At 36.0% G+C, this 26,771-nt stretch overlaps 1 protein-coding gene across 3 annotated transcripts in view; it reads left to right on the top strand.

Annotated features, from left to right (window-relative positions):
* Positions 1 to 5,003: 5,003 nt before the first annotated feature.
* Positions 5,004 to 26,771, top strand: part of LOC145764619 (kazrin-like) — a 39,380-nt gene continuing 17,612 nt past the window's right edge. For 2 of the 3 annotated variants that reach the window (XM_082576257.1, XM_082576256.1), the window contains exon 1: positions 20,408 to 20,722. In XM_082576257.1, coding sequence (XP_082432383.1) covers positions 20,506 to 20,722 — 217 coding nt within the window. In that variant the 5' untranslated portion in view covers positions 20,408 to 20,505. Of the gene's footprint in view, positions 5,149 to 20,407; positions 20,723 to 26,771 lie in introns of those variants that run through there. The other variant, XM_082576258.1, reaches the window with a different exon arrangement.

Below are 26,771 nucleotides of genomic sequence, written 5' to 3'. Positions count from 1 at the left end.
TGCTTAAGTTCTATAGGCCTGTTGGACCATTTCTTATCATAATCTTGTTTTTAGATATGTTTGCAAATTTAAAAGCACATTAAAGCTTTCGGCCGATGCATTCTATAATTATATTTTGAGTGACAGATAGACCTGCTGTAGGCTATGTGGGACACCAAGGGTAAGGACCTCTATATGAGGGTCAATCTTGATGTAGGGCGAGTTGCAATGGTGACTGTATTTTAGACTGGGGTGTTAGCCTATTCATCATCACACTCATGGACAATGTTGGAGCTTCTTAAGCAACACAGAATGGCATTTTCGTTTGACAAATATATAGTCTAACCGCAAATCGCAGAATGAATGGACCATTCGCAAAAGGCTTGCTTTGGCATGTAGGCCCAGTTGAAACATGCGTCGTTATTTCAAGCTTCTTACCAAGTAGGCCTAGACTTTTTCAACTGAAGAATAAGATAAAGCTTTGGTAGAGAGTTTGCTTTGTTGAACCATAGAGAAATAAAACATAGTAACTTTAGCGGGTTTAGCATACTTTATTTCACACAAAATATAACATATCTAAATAAAATAAACTCAAACGTTTTCGACACGTACGTGTGTCCTCATCAGGAATTAAATCTGCAATACATAAAATGAAAAATCGTAAGATAAATTTGACTGCACTGTAACTGTAACGACACTCTGGACTGAAAGCACAAACTGAACAAATGATACGAGAATGATTGCGAGTAAATTATGCGGTGGGAAACAGATCACGTGAGGTGTAGACTACAGGCATTGGACAAAACAATTAGAACACACACATAAGGAACGATGAGCCACAGGCGAATAACTGCCGGTTGAGAGATGGATTGTTACGTTTGATTCTTAAGGCTTCCATGATCTTATTGATTTTCTGATTTTCAGGCTTCCTGATTTTCAGACTAAGATCATGGAAGCCCTAAGAATCAAACGTAACAATCCATCTCTCAACCGGCAGTTATTCGCCTGTGGCTCATCGTTCCTTATGTGTGTGTTCTAATTGTTTTGTCCAATGCCTGTAGTCTACACCTCACGTGATCTGTTTCCCACCGCATAATTTACTCGCAATCATTCTCGTATCATTTGTTCAGTTTGTGCTTTCAGTCCAGAGTGTCGTTACAGTTACAGTGCATAGTCAAATTTATCTTACGATTTTTCATTTTATGTATTGCAGATTTAATTCCTGATGAGGACACACGTACGTGTCGAAAACGTTTGAGTTTATTTTATTTAATTAGGCCTATGTTATATTTTGTGTGAAATAAAGTATGCTAAACCCGCTAAAGTTACTATGTTTTATTTCTCTATGAAGAATAAGAATTCTCGCAACACATTTAGAAATTGTTAGGCTTACAGTCAAATAGGTAAAAGTAGCCTGAAACACCCCCCCTTTTGAATTGGAACTATTCATAGTATTATACGTAGAAATGCATTTGGCAGTTATTTATTGCGGGTTATGACAATCACATTGACAAATGACCCATGGGTCTCAAAAGATGAGGACCTTTTTTAAAGATCGTGTAGTAATCGATTTAAAAACAGCGTTAAAAGTACCCAGGGCTGTAAACTCCTACCTAGCAACGTATTGCAATGTAGCCTACACTTTACAAATTACAGGCCTCCTTCAAAAAAAGACAAACTCACTGTGTTGTTTTGAACCTGTCATTTACAATATTGTCAAAGTTTATTCTTCAATTTTCAACGCCCAAGTTCTATCACAATCCCCCTTACACTTTTTTACCAGTCGTTTGCGGCGCTCGACCAAAGGTTTTTCAAAATCTTTTTCCATAATTACGTATGTTCAAGCGAATAAATTCGTTGGATAGGGGAATTTCACTTTTTTAAACCAACCAGCTGCTGCAAAGCTTTTATAACTGCTTGGGAAATTGATAGAAGTTGTCACCAGGCACGTAAGTTATGGAGTTGGCTGATGAGATATTTTGTCAATTGTTGAAAGATTCAGCAGAGTTACAGTAAAAATAGGCTAGCTTATGTTGCATGCAAGCAATAATCTAGGAAAAACCTTTGTCATCACTATTTTTCGCTATTGTATCCTATTTGCCAGTGTAAGCTTATTACAGAAAGCTGAAATTAGACTATATCTAACTTTTCTGCTGATGCTTTTATCTCAAGATAAAATATTTGTAATCTAGCTTCAACAAGAGTTGATTGTAGTGTATATGTTGTCATTGTATGGGGCTCTGGGGCTCATGTTAATTAGGCCTACCATATTTTCATCACCCAAAAAGAGGACATGTTAGTAAGCAAGTAAAATGCCAGTTGATTTTTACGTTTAAACAATTTTTACATCTTTTTAGATGATTAATTATATGACTATGTAGCAAAAGTGACATATAAAAACATAACACATTTATTGGTTAGATTCAGTCAATAAACATTTTGCTGTTCATTCGATTTTCGCCCCGATAGCTCAGTTGGTTAGCGAGTGACTTCCGAACAAAGAAGCTTCAAAATCAAGCGGCGCTGCTTCGCCTTTTTGGGTGTGCGCTTGAGCAACGCACGTTAAGGACTGCTCTCCATTTAGAACTGCCTCTTATTCAACGGCATCTAATGAATAGAATAGTTCCCCGGCAACAAGACTTCAACAATCGGAGACTTCACTCTGTCAATCTCGGTGACCGGGCCGCGAAATTTTTTTCCCACAAACTTTTTCTCTCATTTGCATATTTTTGTAAGTGTAGCCATTACTGGTTACTGCGCGGCGCGCGTAACTGTTTTTGCCCTCCTGGTCCAAATCTAAACGTTGAACTTGAAAAAAAACGAAGCCTGGAGTCTGGAGACACACCTATAGTCTAATCAAGTTTAAAAAAGTTGAGAAAAGAAATTGATTCTGGTCACTAGTCTAAAAGTAAGATTTTCCAAATTGGTTAAAAATTTACCCTAACCCATTAACCCTAACCTTAGTTTTTTGGAAAAGTTTTTGTGCGCCGTAAAAATTAATGCAAAAAAAAATGATTCAATGGGTGTCGAACCGATGTCCTCACAAACATAAGGCAAAAGACAAAGCCACTGAACCAAACACGATAACAAAAAAATGTTTGCATTCACACGGTATAAATACAAACTCTGCAAAGTAACAAAAAGTTCGATGGAAAAAAAATTTCGCAACCGGGCCTGCATTATTGATTCAAAGCCTCTACATTATGCAAAACTACCAGGATTAAGCTCTGCAAAGAAGCTTTCCCAGTCCGAGAATAAAGATTCAATCAATCAATTTTCTACACAGAAAACATGCGTTTTACATTTGCATTTTGAGCCATAGCTTATTGCAGATGACGAGTTGCTCAATTTTTAACAATTCATTAAAAAAATCTATAGTTCTGCAATATTTGAACTATTCTGACCATTTTCTAATGTGCCATCATTTAAAGTTTTAAACAAAGCTAAGCTAATGCAAGCTAGCTATCAGGTTTAAGACGCCTTTGCACTAGCTTTGATAGGCTATAAATCAGTGGTCCCCAACCTGGGGTTTGTGGACCCCTTGGGGGACCGTGAGAAAGCATTTGAGGGTCCGTGATTACCTTGATGAATTTTGGAAAAAAAAACGAAAAGCGATCTTTTCACTTTCATTTCTCTGTTTTTAAATTTGCTTAAATTTGTATTTCTCTTTTTACTTTCATTTCGTTCTTTTTTACTTTTCTTGTTATTAAACCTAGTCAGGGCTTTGATGGAAAACTAAGTTACTTTTCACTCAAGCCTACCACCTGCTTGAATATAGGCTACGGTATATTTTTTACTGATATTTAGTGCAGTTATTATTTGACTTAAATAAAAGTGAACTCAGTCATGTTGCTATAAAATTATTAAATTTGTGAACTCAGTCATGTTGCTATTAAATTAGTCTCAGTCAATTTGCTATTAAATTTGCTTACGTTGAAAAAGTTTCTGCATGGCACTATGGGTCACCTTAATATTCAAATACTGCTGACATTTCTTGAACAATTCATTCATTTTCTTATTTGAGCAACTGTTTAACCTGATATTTGCCGCAGGAGTCATAGCGGCAATGCAATATGACACAGTGCAGTAGTTGAGTAGCATAATTATTACAATAGTCAATAGTATGTTAATTGAGTTTCAGGCATAATTTAGGTAGAGGTCTGCAGAATTAATAATTTGTCTAAAGGGGTCCATGACAACAAAAAGGTTAGGAACCACTGCTATAGATCGAACAGTTTAACATCTTCAATGCCAACATTTTTCTCTGACAGATACTTCCACACACCGCTGAAAAACGTTAGCCTATTCTTTGGTGTAAGACAGCATAAGCAATAGCCTAGGCCTAAGCATCCAATCAAAGGATGTGAACTCGGAAAATGAAATTAGTGGTCTATTCATCTAAATAGGCAACACAAGAGTCAAACAATAGAAATACATCTGACGTGGTCATAGAGTAGCCTAACATTGCCTTCGTTTGCCACAGAAATAAATTTATCCACCATATCTACTGCAAGCAATGTATAGTCAACCTCAAAGTCAATAAACACTTTTCTTAAACAAGGATAGCTTACTTCTGCCACAGCTCACAGAAAAAATACTTTTCGTTTTTAGTATGTTGCTTAGCCTTATTTAGCTTTCACAAGGTCACACAAAAATAAAATCTCGTTGAAAATAATAGCAATGCAAAAAAGAGGACATTTGAGAATTTTCAAGCGTCCTCGGAGGACAATTCATTTTTTATGAAAAAAGAGGACAAATCCTCTTAAAAGAGGACATATGGTAGCCCTAATGTTAATTATCTCCTTTTTAAGACAAGGAAGCTAATTGTCATGCCCATTAGATATACCTAGCTAGTAGTGTAGCCAAATGTACATTGTACAGCTACATGTTCTGAAAGTGTGGGAGTGGTGTTAGCCCAGTGCTTGAAAGAGTGCCATGCCAGGTCTTTCACCTCTCAGCTATGAAGATGATAGGTCTTGTGATAATGCATATTTTTCCTTTTGTGCTTGTAGTTCTAGGGCAAGTTGGGTTATTGAAAAAATAAACTGTACATTGAGTAACTAATAAAGCACTGGCCTCTGTTGAATAGACCTAGCAGTTTAAGCATGAGTGAAAAAGTTTCAAATGGAGAATCAATGACTGTTACTCCTAAAGAATATTTATCAACAGGTAAGGCTTAAATATAGTTTAAAGTTTATGTTTCGGTTGTGTAATTTAGACCATCACATCGATTCATTAGTCTTCTCAATCTTGTTTTGAGATGATTTATTGATAATGCTTGCTGTATTTAAAACTTTAAACTAGTCTAATTCATTGTAGGCTATTACTGTTTACCAATCAACTGTTATTTTTGGGTGCAACCTAGTTCGTACCTTGAACTATTCGTACAGTCAGTTCGTACCTTGAAAAGATTAAGTTAAAAAAAGCCGAAGTCGCTGATCGCAGTTTAATAACACAACGCCGAAGTCGCTGATCGGAGTTTCCCCAAAAAATTTGAAACAAACTCGAGGGTTAGGGTTAGCGGAAACTGCGATCAGCGAGGGTTAGGGTTAGAGCATAGATTACTCCATGGTTAGAGTTAGGGTAAGCCATGGATCACTGAATTAGATTTTTAATTTTTTTATTTAGATTTTTAATTTTTAATAATTTCTAATTTCGTGATCCATGGGTAAGCGGAAACTGCGTTTAACGGAAACTGCGATCAGCGAGGGTTAGGGTTAGAGCATAGATTACTCTATGGTTAGGGTAAAGGTTAGCGGAAACTGCGGAAAAATGTTTGCGGAAACTGCGATCAGCGAGGGTTAGGGTTAGAGCATAGATTACTCTATGCTTAGAATTAGGGTAAGGGTTAGCAGAAACTGCGGAAAAATGATTGCGGAAACTGCGATCAGCGACTTTGGCTTTTTTAATTTTTTTTCTCGATCTTTTCAAGGTACGAACTGAGGGTACGAACTGTTCATGGTACGAGCTAGGTTGCATCCGTTATTTTTTATGATGGAATAAGAGAATACGTTCATTTTTACTTGTGTAAAAAGATACACGCACTAGCAGGTTAACTACCGGTAGTCATCACAGTAGTAACACTAACAGCACCATGATGATTTAATTTTACAACAATAAAGCATATGATGAACTTGATCAATTGTTGAATGAGGTTATATCAAGGTCATACCGTACACAAATGAAACTGTTCAATGTAATGAAATGTTTAAATTATACTGGAGGTTCTTATTGGTAGCTTATGAATTACGGTACATAATGCATGAAAATGTGAGCACAAAGTGTAGCTGCTGTATTGTAATTTGTAAATACCAGGTTAATTTGATTGTGGGAATCTTTATTCTTGAAGTGGGAAAATGTCTTTGTAAGTTCAACCTTTGCAGTTTCGCAAACATATGCCTGGTCGCTGAGAATGACAGAGTGAAGTTCCCACTTATTAAAATGTTGTTGTCTGAATTATTCTGTCCACTAGGTACTGTTTTATCCATTTAGCCCAGGTTTTTTTTACCTGAACTGCGCTTCCCTCTAGGGAGTTTCAACCGCTTCTCATGGTTGGTGCAAGTTCTTCAGGGTTATTTAGTCTTTTAGCAGTGTGCACTGTGCAGTGATGTACATGTTCTGTACTATTTTTTGCTTATTTTTGTTAGAACTGGGAGAAATTGATAGGGTTATATGCAGATGGAGCTTTTGTTGCGCTGGCTCTGGAATCTGGTTTTGTTATACGTGAAAAGGAATGAAATGTTTTAAATGTCATTTCTCATTGCATCATTTATCACAAAGGTTTAGCATCCATAATCTTGCCTCCAGTAAAGCAGTGAAGGATGTTCTGAACTTCATTATCAAGGTAGTCAACTTTACAAAAGCAGAAGGCTTGATAAAAAGCTGACAGGAAATGCTATCTGATTGTAAATAAACTATTATCTGATGTAATATCCACATGAATGTTTGGTGGTTGTTCAAAGAAACATAATAAAGAACATGCTGATTAGCACTTTGATATATTCAAACTCTACATCTGGAACTGTTGAGGTAGCAAGGAAATCCACTGAACTTCAGTAAGTTTGATGCTGTGCTCGCGAATGGAAACTTTGAGTTTGAGTTTATAAATCTAGCAACAAATCAAGAAAATGCCTTGGAAATAAAAATTGTCAAATACTGTCCAAATGCTTAGGAGCAAAATGGTTGAAACGTCTGGTAAATTTAATCAAAAAATAAAGAGCCCAAGATGTAGATACTAAACTCATGTTTAGCAAATGTTTCGAAAACTATACTGTTTTCATCGTCAGTCAGTGCTATATATCATCAGTACATTTATAGCACTGAAGATAAAGACAGTATATATAGTTTTCGAAACGTTTGCTGAACACGAGTTTGGTATCTACACATGTTGGGCTCTTCTTTTTTGACTTTCCAAATACATATGAGTAAATGGAAATTAATCAAGAATGTGTTTGAAGTTTAATCCCACAGCGAATTAGGCAAAGACTTCCAAGAACTGGAACTCGAGATTGTCTTCCTATTTATACACTTGTCTCAACTCAAGATATTCAAATACTATCATAATGGTGCTTCGATCTACATAACTTTATGAAGGTACTTTTCTACTACAGTTGACTGTCAAGACCAAGGGCAGACCAGTTAAAGACAGCTAAGTTGAGCAATTTTAGGAGATGAACTTGCATTAACAATCTAGTTGCTTAGAAGCAGTGTTAAGTAGGCTATCTCACTAACATGTACCGTGATCAGTCAACAAATGCATCACTGCTTTCTGTGTTACACTTATTCAAAAGCAAAACATGGAATCATTGCCAATTGGAAACTTGTCAAAAAAAGGTTTAGAACCACTGATTTAGCCCAATCTCTTGTGATTTGCTAAAATGTGTAACTGTGTATCTAATTGTGATAAGAAATCTACCTAAATTGTAACCAATTACTCACTTAATATGTTATATGATCTATGGCAACAGTAGGCAAACTGTGATTCGTCGACGTGTTCTTTGTGGCTTTTCTAGCTGAATAGTAATATCCCAAATTGGGAAAGTGTTGTTACCTCATAACTCAAAACTATATATCACACACACACAGCTCAAACGGTTTTAAGTTTCCAAAACAAAGTCATTTTTTTTCAGAGACGTAATGTCGAAAACTTTCTGTCATTTTCTCACTGTCAAAATGATAACAAATGCTTTCCTGAAGGGGTAAGTTCAGAACACAAATGGGAAGAATACAAAAATAAGTTGCAAGGACTGCAGGAGAAGTGTTAAGTCAGATTGCAGGAGCTGAAACCATCCTTGCAAATCGATTCAATGCCAGTTCGCCAACCGTTTGTTACAGGCACGTCTGTTGTTGAATAGAACTGATTGAAATATAAGAAGACATCTTTTTTTATTGTCGCACTTGATTCCAAGCATTGACTGCCTCTTGCATGAAAAGTTTCCAAGATTCTCTGTTTGTTTGCTCTGTGTATTTTATTAGGTGTATGTTGTTGGACTGTTGGTGTTAGTTTTGTCAGATAAAAGACATAGCTCTTAAAAAAAATTGTTAATAAAATCAAAACATCGTGCAATCCTAACAAACGAACGCTTGGAGGAATTAACTCGTTCTCGTTTTACAAGAACTCGTTCAAATTTTCAGAGATTTGCAAATCAAACAACTACCTAAAATGTTAAGTTATTATATGAGCTTGCTTTGTTTATCTATTTTACTGACACGGCACATTTTGCGGGTCGTGGATGTTTGTGGTTTTCGGCAAGTGACTCTTTTATTGAACTAGCTTGCCCAATGCCCACCCCTGATCTAAGGTAAAGCACTTGACTCCAAGTAGCTTTGTAAATGTAGGAAGAAGCGAGACATCATACCTTGTAACCCTAACATGAACCTGATGTGTTGAAAATTTGTGAAAATTTGTTACTTTGTGTTACAGTTTTGTTGTTGCTAATGATTAGCTTCGCGTCCTTTTTGCTGAAGACTTCTTCAGCCTGAGACAAAGACATTCTTTGCTCGCTGTTGGTAAACTGTTTTAGGGTAAATAATTCTATCGGTGACATTTGACACCAATACAATACAGGACAGGGTATGTACACAAGCGCAAGTCAAAAATTTTAAAACTTGGATTCTCTACAAGTGAGAGCGATCTTTGATTTTTTTTTACAAATAGGGTGGCATCAGCAGTGAAGGCAAAAAGGGGTGTTGATGTTCACTATTCCCCTTTTTAGCATGCATGACATCACAATGATTGACACTGTGGATACGAAACTATTATATTAGGCGAATTGAACCTATACCTTTCTCCGTGCGTTATATAACGAAAAGACGTGGGTGAAAATACTTTCTATTCGTTTAAGACGAACTGAAATTCTTCACTAGAAAAACCATGCAAAGCATTGAATTACCGGTATGCCAAACAATTGTTTTTATTTTGAGAAAACTCATTTCGACATAAAACAAAGAACTTATGCCAAAACCAAGCAAAAATGTTTACATTTGTCATTTTTACTTCGTTTCAACGTTCGGATACGTTGAAAATATGTGAAAACGTCAACTTATGCTCGTTGAGATGTTTCCAATCTTCTGTGAAATTTACACAGCACACTTGGTAAACCGAGCAGACGCGATTTACTGCAAGACCGGCTGTAATTAACGCGGTCAAGTTGATCAGCAGCCATGTCTGCACCTAGCTGACCCTGCGTGGGACATTTTTGTGTTGAACCAGTAAGCCTCCACTTGGAACTGAATAACAAGCAAACTAGTGGTTTTGCTACAGTTATAAATAGCATACTTTCAAAAATTGTGGTTCGTTATAATCTGATACCGTTTACTGACTTGAACCACGAAAGGTCTAGAATTTCACCTTTGGCACTTAGACTTTGTTGCAAAGTAAATAAATTCTCTTTCACACACATTGTGACCTCTATCAAACCCAAACAAAGACATCCAGTCAGGCGGAAAATTCAGTTTTCTTTCATTTTCTCACGTCAATTTTCACGTTCTTTGTGGTCAGTCTAGATCTAGACTCAGTTTTTATCATAAAAAATGAACGTTCAGCGACGTTGAAACGACAAACATGGCAACTTTGGTTAGTTAGTTTCATCGTTTGACTTTCCATTCATTTGTATTTCCCTGATACCAATTGAAGTTTGTGGTAAAATAGGATATATACCAAAAAACAATTGAGGCGGGCGAGCGACACCCAACAACGGCTCAGGCCACGTTGACCAAAAATGTGCCGAGGATGCTATGAACTGTATTTTATTAGTGATTGGCAGCCAACACTTCAAACGGAATAAAAGCGTGTGTACAGTTGTACACTTTAGCCACAAACACTGACGTGAAACATTTCCCCGCTTTTTAGAATGAAGTTTGTCATAATGTGGATATATATTGGAAGAAAATATTTTCAGAATGTCCTCCAAGAACGTTGCTCATTTTGGTCTTGTTGCTTACACAAATAAAAATAATGCTGAAAATCATCAAAACGCCTTTATACGAGTAGTAACCAATTTCGTGTCTTCCATCTTCTGCGTTTCTTTTTTTTTTCATGAAAGGTTGTTAACTGTAATATTAAAGGCATATTTCAGTTGGCAAGCGCTTTTTTAAATTTGACGGATAGTGGTTTTGAGTAGAGCATTGGTTTGAATAAGTATTGTTCTATCCCCAGAAATTTATTTCAAAAATTTATAAGAAACTGATTTCTTAAAACAGTTAAATTTTCCCAGTTGTTTCCGTCAAAACACTTACAGTAAAGTAACGTAAAGTGACGTCGAATCAATATAACCTTAAATAGTTTGTTAAATTCAGATGGAGTTAAGGATCAGTAATTTGGTGCTCACTGTCAAATACACTCTTGCATGCTTTTAATTTGGCATAATAAACCATAACTACTTGGAGCAGCGATTTAAAGACGAGATCAAAGTCTGCTTGCCATATATTTAATTTACAGTTCTATTAGAGATGGTATCTTGGCTATCCAACCCAACGAATTAGAAAATCATTGCTTTTATTCGAGGTTGCCAAACAGCGTGACGCTGTTGTCTTTCCCTGTGTGTGTGGCTGCTATGGGTATTCGTTAAAGTATTCCATTTTACATTGCTTCAACGTTTCCGTGTGTTGGAACCTCTCTCACCTCAGTTGTTATCTGGTAGTTATTGAAATCCGATCTTGTGACCTTGAAATATCGTTTTGCAAGCTATGATCAAAGGGATTTGCTTCTTATTTATGACTGTTTGCAACAGATAGAAAAAGGATAAATACGCAAAAAGACTTTAAACTAACCAATTACAATGCTATTTTTGAGGTTTATATGTTGTCTCCTGTCGGGAGCAGATAGAACTATCATGTGCAAGCAAATGCAGATGGGTGTGCAAATTGCTGTTTCACTTGCAAAATTGGTAATTTCAGTGGTGGCTGGTGAGTTTTAGAATTGGGGGAGGGGGGGCTGCGTGTTCGCCGAAGGCGAATCCAACAGCGGGAGGTTTGGGGGTCCTCACCCAAAAAAAATTGAAAAATTACATTAGATTAGGTGCATTCTGAGCGTATTTTCAGCTCAAAGTTGTAATAAAAGTTTAAGATAAAACTGGCTTATTTAAGAGTTGCGCAAATGTGTATTATTTTGAAAGGGACGATCAACAAACAAATGTAAATTACACGTTCTAGCTGTTGTGCTGTCACAGCATCTGAGCACGGGTAATGTAACTCACATGGTAAAACAATGTTAGTATTAGTAGAATATTAATATTCATTACAGGCCTGACTGGTCAGTGGTCAGTCATAAACAACAGTTGCAAAGCTTAAAACCAAACAAGTGGTTTCTAAAGTGACTAACATACGTAAATGAAAAGTTGTAAAGCCAGCCTACCATTGATCCTGCAGAATCTTGAGTAGCCTACCCTACCTGACGAAAACATATAAACTATCTGCAGTTTCAAAACTTTTTAACTGTTTAATAATAAGAATATCAGCTTTACTTTTTTCTTAAAGCTATTCCAAGCTTTAAAAACGTCAAATCTCCCTCACAAATCCTATTTGCTTGCAGCAACCATCGTCGTGAAATTTCACAACGTAACACTTGCCGTTTCATTTGGGATAGCAACATAGCATCCTGGTCAATTGTACTGTCTACTGTTTAGCTCTGCATTTTTCGTGAACTGGCATGCTTGGCGAGGTTGTATGATGTCAGTTTAGTTTAGTTTATTTTTTGTTTTGTTGGCGAAAAAGAAAGACACAAAAAGACAATAAACACAAATAATTTGCACAACAAGGATGGCAGCGAAAGACCAAAAGGTCACCAAAGTCAGCTGCCACCCAAACATTTAAACAAAAGACCCAAAATTAAGAACATTAACACATACGGTATATAATATATAGCACAATACCAGCACTTTAATTTGTAAAAACTAACAATGGAATTAACAATATTATACATTAACAATGGAATAACACAGGGCAACATAAAAAAAACATTGTGTAGAGAAATAAGCGGATGATACGTTTCAGGAGTGATCATTGTACAAATTCTTTAATAAACATTTATATTTAAATTTAAAAACATTGTAAGACTTTTCTTTTATTTCTTTTGGTACTTGATTCCATAGTTTCACTCCATTAAAACATAGCATCTTACCAGAGTTTGACGTTGTAGAAGGCAAATATAAATCATTTTTTTTGGTTCTGACGGGTTTTATGATGGTGAATTTCATTTACAAAAATAAAGCAGCCAGCAAAGACCCTGGGCAGCATTTTGTGCACATATTTGTACATAAATTTTGCAGTTTCTAATTTAATAATATTGTCAATTCTGAGCACATTAAATTGGTGATAAAGAACAGTTGTATTTGTTGACCTCGGCAAAAATAAGCAGGATCGAATGAACTTGTTTTGTAACACTTGTAGTGGAGCAAGCAATGTAGAGTTTGCTCTTCCCCACTAACGCAAACTGTCACTAACGCAAAACTTTGAGAAGACAACGGAAGGAAATAAAAATGTCCATAGTCCATGGTTTTATTGAAACTGCCAATCACAATTAGTCATGTGAACAACATTTAAAAGACCAAATTAAAAAATTCCAAACAAAATTTTTTGAGCAAAAGAACAACAAAAAAAGCCAAAAAACTGCCAAACAGGATTTTTTCATGCCAAACAACATAAAAAATGCCAACCTGGCAACCTTGAATTGTGCTGTTTAACACAGCACAAGCGTTTGCTATTTGTTTGCGTAGGAAACTCAAGTAAACACGCGGTTCTTTGACGTCACGATCGAGTGTTTGTTTTATTGTAACCTTGCGCAAAATATTTTACAGCACGCAGAGTTGCCAAATATAATTTACACAGTCGGCAATTCTGTGAAACTTTTATGGGAGTGCTGCAGCACCGCCGCACACACTAGCGAGCCGCCCCTGGGTAACTTGTACATCTGTATACGTTGCATCAGTGCAAAAGGGATCATTTTGTTTGTTGCCTTTCTTTTGACATAACTAGCGTGGCATAAACACTGCTAAAAATAATAAACAAAAATTGCTCTCTGAATGTGGTGAATCTAACTTTCTGAAATCACGTTACAACCACAACAATTTTTAATACAGTCAAATATCCGAATAAATGGAAAGAACGATGCAATGAACGGCTAAGCCTGGAACAAGCATGGTACACAAAGAGAGAATGTAGTTTGAAAAATTTTAAGCAATAGGCAGTTAACTCGGTATTGTAGTTTAAACCTTTCTATCCTATTCCTCTAACGTTTTTTACGCTTTATCATTTCTTAATCTACCAAATGCCAGCTAATCTGTCTATTGTTAGTATTTTTAGAACAAGTATATTTTTTCATTTGGCAAGTTAATAATGACAGATGTTGAAATGTAGATGTTTTGTTGTTGGTACTTGGAGTCCTGTGATTTGGCACTTACGAGATTACAGTGCTTCTTGTGTATCAAATTCAAATACGAATAATACAACAGGTAACAGACATGTCGTTGAGAAATTCTCTCTTTCTATTTTTAACAATATTGAATTGCACTTAAAGCATTTACGGTTTCGAAAAACCACCATTAGTCATGTGCTTTTTATTTGTAGAAAAGACGTCTTGGCGTTCAACTGTCTTTTGTTGTACCTATACAATGATGTATCATTTTTTAAGGCATTAGCTTTTGCTGCTACCAACCCGGTGGTGAGAAACAGCATCTCAATAATATGTTGACTTTGAGTAAGTGAAAATTCAAGTTTTGGTACAAAAAACAGTAAATACATTGTGCGATTTTGTACAACCAATCGTGGCTTTGAATCTTTTGCTTGGCATTTCAGTAGAATTAATTGGCCAGGCATAACTTAATAAAAATGCTTTTTTTAGACGTCACACTAAGTGACTGTCCATTAACTCTCCTTTTTTCTTTGAACATATTGCTTTTTCATGAAAAAGTGAAATAACCTAGTCAATGAAGTGCCTGCATCTGTGATACGCGTATTAAGTGTTCTTATCTTAAAGTTAAAGTTTTGTCAAGTTCAAAGCTGCGTCCATTTAACAGCTGTATCTTGCCTATACAATTCACATCTCTGAAAACAATCCAATTGGAGATTGTATCTGTTCGTACCTTGCACCACCGTCCACTCTTATTCAGCTTTTAATCCTGCTTTTGTGATTGTCTCAAGTGGAAAAAACTGCGGCAATCTTGATCCTTAGTCTTAAGTGGCGTTAACATTCAAAAACGTTAGAATTACCAAACTGTTTTGGCATACTCTGTTTTTATCACCTGACTTGAATCATTTGTTTCTAGTTTCCGAAAATACTTAATTGTGAGTCTAAATTAAAGGCTATATATTATTATAGTAATGAACTTTACAGGACAATTATATCATAATCTTGTCAGTACAAATAGAATCACTTCATTAATTACCAGTTTTGACTGATATTTTAACATGTATTTAACGGAATAGGCATGAAACTATTTTTAGTATTCCATTTCATCTTTATGATCAAATATACCTTTTTTAAGCTGATGATAATTGTAGCTTTAGTCACTGTTAAACGTTAATTCTAGGCATTTGAAAGATTGTATATGTCGCACTGCTTATGACACAAAATTGCAATTATCATTCTTGTATTGTTTTGGATTAGTGTTTTCGACATTGGGTCCTCTAATTTTCGTAAGGGTTTTCAGGGGTTCTGGGTCCTTGAACGTTTTGTGTGTATTATTTTTTATTGATATAATTTATTCTGCTTGTGCTTGCCGGCGTTTGCAGCCTTACTGCATCTCATTAACATTGTGCGATCACGGTTACGGCTCATTAACATGTTACGGAGCAACGGAATAAAGCCAGGTTAGCTTAAAATTTCTACATTCTAGTCTGCACTCTGCAGCCATGATCATATTTGGATTGGAAATTCTAAATAACATATAGGAAGGGAAACTCTGTTTTAAAAAGATGTTTAGAGGCTATTTCTTTTTACGATGTAACATGTTGCATTGGATTTGAAAGTACGAAATACCACTTGATATCAATGATTATAATCTGAGTAGGAATTCTCATGAGATTGAGAATCCTCATAGAAGTCAAATGCAATTGTCATGTGTTTTTTGTCGTTGTCTCACCTTATGGTAGCACTGTGGGGTCTGCTACTATTCGGTGAGTCCGATTCGGTGAGTCCGATTCGGTGAGTCTGATTCGGTGAGTTTCTAACTTCTAACCCCTAACCTTAACTCCTAACCCCTAACCCTAAAACGGCAATGATAATTAGGTTACGGTACCCGATAATTTAAAAAAAAAATTGAAAAAATCCCCCGTTAAGGGATCGGACTCACCGAATCGGACTCACCGAATCGGACTAACCGAATCGGACTCACCGAAACGGGCCATTCCGAGCACTGTGTGTAGTCTATTACCGGTAATTATGCATTTTCAGTTATGTCAATAATGTACGTCTTCTTGTTTGTCAACAGTAGTTTTGACCATAAACTTTATAACTGCAGTAAAATGTAGCCTATTGGGTTGAAACCGTTGATGGTCGTGGTCCGTCTTTGCAGTGTGGTTAATAACGTGTTTATTAAAAGTCTCTTATTTTCGTTGCTAAGCTTTAAAGAGATCTGCTCAAGCGCCAGAGTTGTTTACTTTTACTTTCGATGGCTACTAATAAATAAAATGATTTAAATCTGTTTTAATTGTTATGATGTTGATTCTACGTAAAGGAACATTGTTTTTTCAGTGTTATGAAAGACTCCTGTAAACCTTGCCAACACGATTTCCAGCCAATAAATTGATCCTTTTTCATAGGAACATTGATTTTATGACAGGACGCGTGCTTGCTGGCTTGGCATAAGATTGCGGGACAAGCAGGATCAACTGCAACCGTCTTTTATGCGAAAGTAGGAATAATAAAGAAGTGCCGTTTGCAGTTCGAAGACTTGATATGTATATTTGTTATAATAATATAATATCTTTTTATAGAGATTGATATGAGAATGCTACACCTTGAGACAGCAGTTGTTCATTGCAAAAAATTGTATATTTATTCTTATATTTTCTATTGATGGTAGGCTATATAAATTTCTTGACTACGACGATAAGTGATCGTACATTTTATCCTCTATTTCAATCCGCTTGAGTCAACAAAGTTCTAGTTTATTTTTTCAACTCGAAGTCATTATGGAGAAAGAAATCATCCCATTGTAGGAAATAATAAAGTTAGTCTGTTGCTTCAACTTCTCAGATTTCGGCTGTTAGCACAACACGAGTGTGAAAGGCTCACCAAGTAAACATGTCCCCTGGTCTGTTGGTCCTGTTGATGGAAACGACAAACTTATCTGGTGTGAACTTTCACATTTATAGGATTAAGGATTTGAGGTTGTTGGCAATGGCGTCATACTCATGACTCGTTAAAGTGATTTCGTATACGTCGCTAATTTCAGAAAAGTTGGCGAGTATATTCCCATGCAATAAACTTATCTAGAAAAGCAACTTAAGCAAGCCTAATCATTTAATGCAAGATACAACATTGCGTAAATACAATTCACTATTTCTCAATTTCGTTAGCGATTTCGGACGTTAATCTCATCTTTGTGTTCTGTCGTCTTTCGGATTGTGTCTTCACAATTCTTCTTTCTTCTAATGAGCCTTTGGGAGCGAGGGTCCACCATTTTATCACCTTATGTTGGCGATGTTTTCCATCACTGAAAGGCTGCAGGAGAGCAACCAGTTAGTCTTTTCATCCAAAGGACTCGCCGACCATTTGGTCCATTTGGTAAACGTAAGATGCTGCAATGATGATGCAAACTGCGGTCTATTCTTCAACAATCAGTTGTGACGGGCTCACGCTTATCAAAAGGTAGGTCACGGTGGGGTAGTGGGCAGTAACGTTGACAAGGGAGTCCAAAGGGTATTTTTGGACCCGGGTCTGGGATAATTAAGGGGTCCGAAAACATTAAGAAACCACAGCGTATTGTTTGGATGCAGTGCGTTTTTCTTATAAAAGCCTTGATTTGGGGCCCGAGGATCTCATTGGTACCGGGCCCAAATTATCCTCTCAATGGGCCTGGTAGTGGATAGATATTTCAGATTTTCATACAGGTGCAGCGGTTTTTTTACTGAACCCAACAGTCAAAGCCTGGACTATAATAAAAATTAAAACTAGTTTTAATGTTTTCAGTGAGTGTTTTCAAACTTCTTCGTGTCAGTAAAATAAACTGCACAGCGCTTTACAAGTTGAATACCAGCATATAAAAAGTGAGGATTAAATTAGAAAAATCCAGTCGATTTTTAATGACTTGTTTTGGTTGAAACATTATTTTAAATTGCAAATTGACAATACTATTGTGTTTTCAAGCTCCAGCCAGGAGCACGAGCAAATTGGGCTTCCCATTACAAACGTTTTGCATTTCAAACTGATTGACCAAAGGTTTTCGTTCTCAAGATGAAGGTCTGTTTGTGAGGTCATACTATTGTTCGTTTGATAGGGTGAGGTTTGATGCACTTGTGTCATTTTGATGCATGTTAAACTAGTGTATTGCATGAATAGGAAAAAACTCACGGAAATACGGAGCTGACTCTCTGGACTCTAGATTTACTTTTCACACTGGTTACACTGAATGTGAGATAATATGGAGGGGAAGATTTTGCGATAAGTTTTGCAGAACATCCAGCCGAACAAAACAAAAATTGATCAATCAGTACGAATTAATTTTAAGTAACATTTTTATAATTTGCTAGAGTAGAAGTAGACTTTGGTGACAGGTTGTAAAAAAGGACTTCTGTGAGAAAGAATATGCCAATATAAAATAAAAAATATGCCAGAAGTACTAGCAAAAAAAAACAACAAAAAACAGAGCTATATGGAGGGAGTTCATACGGGAGGCCACAGCTGATCAACTATGATTAATCTGTTGAAGAAGAAGTGAGAAAGAAAAAAATCTTTTTGAAGAATCATTTCGAAATTAACAATTTATAAATACTCTACCTGTGTTGAGAAATCGGCATAACACCACAGGTGGAATATATGTGTATAAATTAGCTTCAAAATTCCTTATGCAACAACGACCGAATGTTAGCAACTACTGTTTCTTTCAAGGGTCGAATTTCAGCCAGAGTTGGCCTGATCGTCAAATTTTAAACCCCAAACTTTGGTTTTATGAATCAAAACTCTTCCTAATTAGCCTGCTACAAGATATGCGCATTTAAACTTAGCACTGGTTTATGGTTCATCATAATCCATCGTCGGTTTGTTCCCCACTAGTGGGGGTGGCCGATTGTTTCCGCGCAGCAATTGTTTTAATCCCTTTTCTCCATTTCACCCTGTCCCTTGCATGATTAGGAAAATACAAGCAAGAAAATACAAACAAGAAAATAGGAAAATACATGCAAGGGACAGGGTTTATGGTTATTTTTTTGATTTACGTTGGACTTATCTGATTTCTTTAAGCCTGATTGCTAAGTGTTTCATGTTTCAGGTGTCTCTATTGACAAAATTGTTTTCATTTGTGTTGTGTTCACAATCGAAAGCTTTGATCAAACGGAATATACATAGAAATAGTATTTGTTTTGGCTTGCGTTTGGGATTATTGTGCAAACAGCTTTGAATCTGGGGATGTGCCCTAGTTTGAAAGAACGTTGATTTTATGTGTACAGTATTTATTTCCTGATATCATAATGTAATGAAGTTTGTTGACCAAGGTGTGTATTTTAAAAGCTATAAAATTCTCAAGCTAGCCAGCAGCTCAGTCCTTTGTTTTAATACTTCGACGTCTTCGGACGTTGAATCAGTGTAAAAAGGATTGTTTTCTCTTTGGCTGGGAAGCCATAGGGCGGGTTACCCAGTTTTTTACGTGTGAATTACCACCTTACAAGAGAAGCCCTGCAACTGAAACATCTACAAATTGCGTTTATGGAACATCTTACAACATTGAATCAACGTAGAAAGATAAATCTGCTTTGCTGGGAAACGGTGATGATGACTCTTACGAGCCAATTGATGTTTTCCCACAAAAAGTACAAGCGTCGCCTTTGAAAAATTTGAAAAGCTCCTTTTGTCTTGGGTTTTGTTTTGCTTTCATTGCTTTTTGCGATGCAGCAATACGGAGCTTGCGCAGAGCACTAGATCAGCCGAGCTCTAACTTTTTAAAAGACACAGTTGTCAGCCTTCTGAGCCTTGTAATTGCTCAGGGTTTGATAGTCAAAGCTAAAAGAGTTCTATTAGTTTAGGGTTTAAATTTATTCCGCAGTAAGAGGTAAAGCCCTTTGTGCGTTTGTTAACAGTAAAATTGGAGCAATGAGCGTGGCACATGAACTGAGTCTTTCATAGCATTTTTTCAGATACGCAGCTTAGCTCTTGATATTTTATTGGATTAGAATGGGTGCAATGGTACATATTAATGTTTTAGGCCCGTCTTTACTCATCTCTAGGTAGCCGTGGCTGTAGTGATAAGTAAAAGCTTGTCTTATTTTAGTATGTTACAACAGTATTCAATACACTGCGATTTTAGATACAACATAACTGGAAGCAGTGAAGGGTCATGTAGCCGTAGAGTCAGCTTTGTAGTAATTGCGAAAATGTAATTTACTTTCACTTTTCTTGGTCGAGTTATATGATCATGGATACGATTTGATGTTGTAATGTATTCATTACATTACTAGACTACGCTACTAGATCACGTTGAAATATCTTATCGTGTTTTATTGGTAGGAAAAATCTATATTTTAAATTTGAACAACGAATCGATATTTTGCTCAAACGAACTGTATAGAAGAGACTGTTGTTATTAGTTGTGTGGTATTTAAAAGTAAAAAAATTGAATTAAAACAGCGCAAAGCTAAGAATAATTTAGTAGGACGAAGGAGTTGGTAAAATATAATCTTTCGACTTTTCTATATAGCGCAGCGAGTTTTGTGTGTCGATGTTCAGTTAAGCTTAAAACTCAGTATTGATTTTGTTTTGCAATTATTCGAAGTGAAATGAAAGCGAAAAAGACTGGAAGTATCTGAAAGTTTTGATTTGCAACCATAAGAAGCTTTGCCATCTTTTTTACTACAGTTTTAAAATAATTGTTTAATATGCTGCAAAGTGGAGAAGTCAAATCCTGCTTGATGAATAGCGCTTTAAAGCCCAGTATGAAGATCGGAAAATCTGTACGTTTTATCGACTCAAAGAGCACAGTGACCCCGCCGGTTGATAAAAAAGATTCCAATGTTTCAAATATGAATAATAGTGTAACCCAACCGCTCACTTTTTCTTCAGTTTTGACAAGTCGACTTTCTGGTATGGAAACGGGTAAGTTCAGAATTGAAAGAAAGTTGTATTTTTAGATCACTTTGATGTAACACGAACGTAGGAAAGATACTGTCGGATTCAGTGTGTTGAATTAGTTTTCTCGTTTTGTCGCTTCTACTTTTTTCCAGACTTCGGCTATGTTGGTATTCATTATTTTCACTGTGGTGGTTAGAAATAAACGTAAGTTGTGCATCGAGGAGATCAACAAATTAACTTTGTGTAGTTAGGACAACAACTGCCCAGTCGACATCAATCCTTTTTCAATTCATTCAACATTTGCAGACGTTGAATTAATATAAAAAAAAAGGATTGATTTGCTGGCTGTGATGAAAGTCACTTCAGATTGATTGTACGTCAATTGAACGCCCGTTTACACCTTAACAACCGATTGGAAAGAACCTTTGTATTTTTTACACGAAGAGCAGTTTCTTTTTTCGTTCTAAATTTGATCAGTCCTCTTAGTTTGATTGGGGTTTCTTTCGCTCAAGTTGAAGCAGCTGAAACAATTGCTCTGTGTTGAATATGAAGTACTACAGTAGCACCACTGTTGCCACAACTATATAATCAACACTGTTGATAAAATAACACGTTCGCAGTTGCCTCCAAAATTTAATTGGCTTCCAAAATTCTAATTACGTGTATCATTAAACAGTAAAATAGGCCTATTGTGGACGTTTATAATGCAATTAACTCTTACCGTCTCATTTATAACCGAAAACAATAAAGGTTTAAGTTTGAGTATACACATTTTTAACTGTTTTACAGCACAAGAACTAACTTAGAGCACTTAACTTATTCAATCTCTTGCAATGTTTATATTATATTAAGAAAAAAATATCAATAAAGTAAAACACATTAAAATTGTACTCCATCAATTTTTATATGGCACACAGCATTTGTGATGTGAAAGGTGATTTAAGTATTTAAGCTGATAAAGCAGAGCAGGCGCCATTACAAGAACAAACCTCAACGCCTTTTCACAAATCGTTAATTTGGATGCCACAGAGCTTTTGGAACTGCGTCAGCAAAGTCACTGTGGTTCAACATCTGCATCAAAACAAAAGGTCAATTTATGTTTTAAATGCAAGCATATCGCTTTTTATGATTTTACTACTTTGCACACACGCCCAGAAGCGATGGTGACAAAGGTCAACTGAATGTCATAGCTGGTCCCAAAGGAGGGTTGCAGTTTATCTCCACCACGGCGCTTACGAAATCACATCTGGCTAATGAACCTTTAACTACGTTTGCCTCTTTTGGCTAGAAATTTCCAGCTATGTGACTGCAATTACTCGTTTGAACGTATCTTTTTCAGCGTCATTGCATTCTTAACTTTCCGCATTTCAAACAAGTATTTTTAATTTTTTGGTTAGAGGAGCCATGGCCACCTAAATCTCCAGGTGGCCATGGAGGAGCAAACCCTTGTTTACACCACCTAAGACTTTATGAAATTGAACTAAACTTTTTTCCAGGTTAGTATTTAGCTCGAAGGAAGGAGTTTAGGGTAATACTAATAATACACTCAGCTGCTCGTCTATATCGTTGCCCTATCATGTAGGAAGACCACGGAGTGCGAAGTATATTGTTCTGTATATTATGTTAATACAGCCATATACAAAGCACTCGTTTTTATTACTAGGAACGTTATAGTCATTAGTTGCTCATCAAACTTTGCCACCTAATTAATATCAGTTATAATACAGCATGAGGATCGCAGATCTCCATTGCTTTGTATGCTTTTGAGTAGACAATTTCACTTCAGCCTCGTGGGTGCAACGGACTTCATACTTACTCTGAATCTACTTCATTGGTTATTGTTTTGCAAGAACGAGGTTCAGTGTTATTTCTATAAAGTCTTTTGTATAACCTGAAACGAACAGGGTGTGGAATTTAAGTCTATCTTGCTCTGCGAAACTCTATTAGGTAAGAAAAGGCCTTTATCGTTTTACACCCCCAGATATTGAAGCGTAGTGACATAAACAATTTTCTTTGGCTAGCCTACCAAGGAACGGTGAAGTAGTCATTGTCACCAATTAGCAGAAATTCAAGGCGGTAGGAATTTGTTGTCTTCCATTGAAGGTTAACGTGTTTATCCGGTACCCGAGTACATTTCTCCTGTTTGTAATGAGTAGCACAGACCGAATACGAAACCAGAAGCTCAATACCAGAGCAGTTTGGCATTGTTTTCACTCTTTGAGACAGATTTTTGTCTGTCACTTCCAAACAATATGAAAGCGGTAAGTAAGATAATGGCGTTTGTACACAACAATGGAAGGGAAATACGAAATACCATATGGCAATTAGTCATTAATCAATGTGCTTGCCACGGAATTGTGTGCTCGCTTATTGTTTAATTGAACTCTGTATCTTACTTTCTTTCGGTTTCACAAACAAGGACTAGAATTGTGTTTGATTCTGAAACGCCGTATGTTTATAGAATTCACATTGCGCTGTCCTAATGTTATGCTTTCATAAGTTACAGTGTGCTCCTGTAGCCTATGTAGCGTTGCAGAGAACCGCAGATTTAGTGGTGTTTTTGATTGATACTTGGTAATAATTACAGAAAATGTTTATGTGTGGTCAAATTTTTTGACAATTAGGTTTAATTTATAAGTTTATTTTTTATTTGGTCTCATTTCTTGAACAACATTTTCTAGTTTACTTGCTGAAGTGGAGTTTATTGAAGATTTATTCGAAGGATGACAGGAGCGCTTTAGAGGAAGCCGCTTGGTTCAATGACAGCGTCGTCTGTTATATTCTCGTTGAAGCTCAATTTATTAAACCTTTATAAAACTGAATAAATCGATTACCTGCGCTGTTGGATATTGATTTAACGTCGGATAGCATAAAATCGATAATATGTTTTTTAATCACAATGCTGCTACTTCCTTTAAAATGTACGTTGGGGAACCATGCTAAAACTTTTGACATTTAAGCTTTCCATTTGAATTCAGTGGCTCAATGCATAAAATGCATCACATAATGTTGGCAAGCAAACCTGATCGTTAAGTTGGAAAATTAATGTCGCTGGAACAGTAAGTCAAATAGCCTATCAAGAAAATGCACAAAGTTTAAAATTTGAACTGTTTTTAATCATTTGTGCATTAAAAGTGAAGACGTTTGCAGTCGTTTTGAAAATGCGCGTTGAACCATTAGGCCTAGTTTATTTATGTGTTTTTGACTGTTATTTTTATTCAGATTGATATCTTATTCGTTAGTTGTCAATCCTTTAGGGATGTTGTGTTATTACCAGCTTTCAAGATATCAAAAGTATAATCAAAAAGTTGTGGGTTCAATTTTTATTCGAACCTTACTGCTCCATATTGTTTTTGATGTTTGTCCTGACGAATGGATGGTGATTACACAGCATATTACGGCATGGTAGCTAGCTGAACAAGTTCACACATTTTACGTTGAGTAAACGTCTGCAAATGTTGAAAATGGACAAATTTTCCCCGGCTAAATGTGATGTTGTTTATCTAGGTGAAGCAACAAAAACATTGGCCTTCTGTTTTGATGAGATGAGCATTGAGCAGCGCACAATTTGTTTCAAACAATTCAAGAGACAGTTTTGTATTGATCGGTTTCCAGCGAATTCAACCGCATGATTAATTTTGCAAATAGTGATATCTGATAAAAGTGTTATTTTGGACACAGTAAAATCAAAAAAATTAAAAAGAAGATTTAATTTTTTTGCGCTTCTTCATTTTTCAGAATTTTAACGTAGTTAACATACTCGAAAAGACTCAAATTTCTCACCTATTTTAACCAGCAATCTTCTTGTCAAACACACGTAATTACCACATGCAAGATAGCCGCCGATGAGATTCATGTGTTAGTTGTAGGTGGCATTTTATTGAGAGCTCATTTAGATTTTTCCTACTAGTGATTAAGCAAAGATCACTTAGCCCAGTTGTAGTATCAGGACGTTAGATGAATCAAACTTTAACTGGATAATTTATCTCTCTTCGCGAAGATTTTTCAAAGCATATTTTTGTTGGCAAATCTCGCGTTTGCCATAAAAAAATATGAAAATCTAACGTTAGCTTAGCATTTTTGAACAGTCGTCATGAGCTCATTGACATACAATAGTGGTATTGACTTTTGCTTCACTGCTACCAGTCAGACTTTAAATAAACTTTTCAGATTTATATGCTTGCTGACTGCGGCATATTTCCACACAAAGGTGAAGTGTCCCTTATTAGGTGCAAAATTAGCTTTAAAGTATTTACTTTTGTCTTCAGACGGCTGAAAAGATACTTATCGGAAATGGCTACTAAGTGGAGCGGAAAGTGGTTTGGCGAGTGATTTTTCTGAGTATGCATTGAAAATTAGAGACTTTTCGTTCAGCGGTTCTGCATGTCAATGGTTTAGAAAATTTTTAGACATGAGCTGGTGTTTTTTTATACTTATTCAACAAGTAGACTATTATAGTGGATATACTATATTGAACCGACTGGACTGGAGACTCTTTTTTGACATCAGTTAATCTCTTACAGTGATAAACTGCTTCATTTTTAGGCAATTTTCCTGATCTCTTCAGTTTCATTATACTTGTTACTGTTTAGCCTACTTGATATTACTTGATACTTTGAACGGTTGTTAGTTGCTATATTTTACAAAACTATGTTGTGAAAAAGTTATCATTTTTTTTTTCTAACGAGTTAGAATATCGGAATTTTTAATTCAGTTTTCAGTCATAGGCCTACATTACATTTTAGCTCACTTGGGATTTCTCGTGCATTATTCATGGATGTTAAGAGTCGAGTACAAATGTAAAAAAAATGCATGAAAAACCGTTTAGAAAAGTTTTGAATGCAGCAGAGTTTCATACAGTATTGGTTTAGCTTGCCTACTTCAGGGCAAAGTCTTATGGAAGTTTTGAATTGTCTTCCAGTACAACTGAGAACTTGTACGTCCACACAACATTGTCATTCGTCTTACAAGTGAGGCTAAATGTATTGCGTAGTCAGTGATGAAGGTTTTTGTGTTTCAGTTAAACCAAAATCAACGGTAGGGCATTGAAGGCGTTGTAAAAACGTTATTTATATTGTTGGTAATTTTTCAATTTTTTTTGGATATGTTTTGAAGGACGAAATAAAATCTAAAACAGACAATTGACAAGTTTTGTTCAAAGGAGTAAGTTTGGTTTGAGATGTTGAAAAACGTGATAGGCCGACTTGTGTGTGTGTTTGTATCTGCCTTTACAGCTGGATTATCACTAGTTTCAGTTTGAGCTACAGTACAACTCAGCCACAAATCGGTCGTCTTTACCGAAATTCAACGTCTGCGCACGTTACATCAATGTAAAAAGGATGGATTTCTGGCTGGGGGTCAATATACATTTTTGTCAGAGGCCTAGATACTTAGAACGTATTCCCCATTTAATTAGTGGAGTTGTTTGAAACAAAAGTTTTTTAAGATGAATATTCTTGTTGCACCAACTTTGCTTTTTTTTTAAAGCTACGCAGTTTTACTGCATGAGCTCATAATATTTGAGAATGTAAGAACTCAAAAAGAGTAATGAAATCCAATGCACGATGGTTTGCGCCGTAGACATAGTGATCATTCAGCGCTACAATTAAAAAAAAAAACATTTCGAAATATATTGGAAACCAAACTAATTTTGTTTCGACACACTCTGTCTTGATTTTGATTCTGTTTTCTCTCATTTTATATTAAGTTACTCACAGAATGAAATTGCCCTTCGTATTACCGATCTTAATATATATATATTACACTTGTTAGTCAAAAATATACTTTGATGCTTAGAGTCTTAGATCTGTCATGGGGTATATTTGGGGCACTGATTCCAAAAATGTAATCATTTTTCCCATCAGCTCTAGTTTTGCGATATGACAAACCCGCCGTGACGCTGGGTTTTGCCTAGTGTGCAATACCTTAACAAAACCACAATACATTTAAGCTTTTTATTGCAGAACATCAATATAATTGTATATTATATTAACGATATGTTAAACAAACTGGTATATACTTTTGATCATTTCTTGCGTTTTTGACGTTTGCTGTTCCTAAACTGTTTCTAACA

The sequence above is a fragment of the Aplidium turbinatum genome, chromosome 2, assembly GCF_918807975.1.
Source record: "Aplidium turbinatum chromosome 2, kaAplTurb1.1, whole genome shotgun sequence".
NCBI classification, from domain to species: domain Eukaryota; kingdom Metazoa; phylum Chordata; class Ascidiacea; order Aplousobranchia; family Polyclinidae; genus Aplidium; species Aplidium turbinatum.
This window is presented reverse-complemented; position numbering and strand designations above follow the sequence as displayed.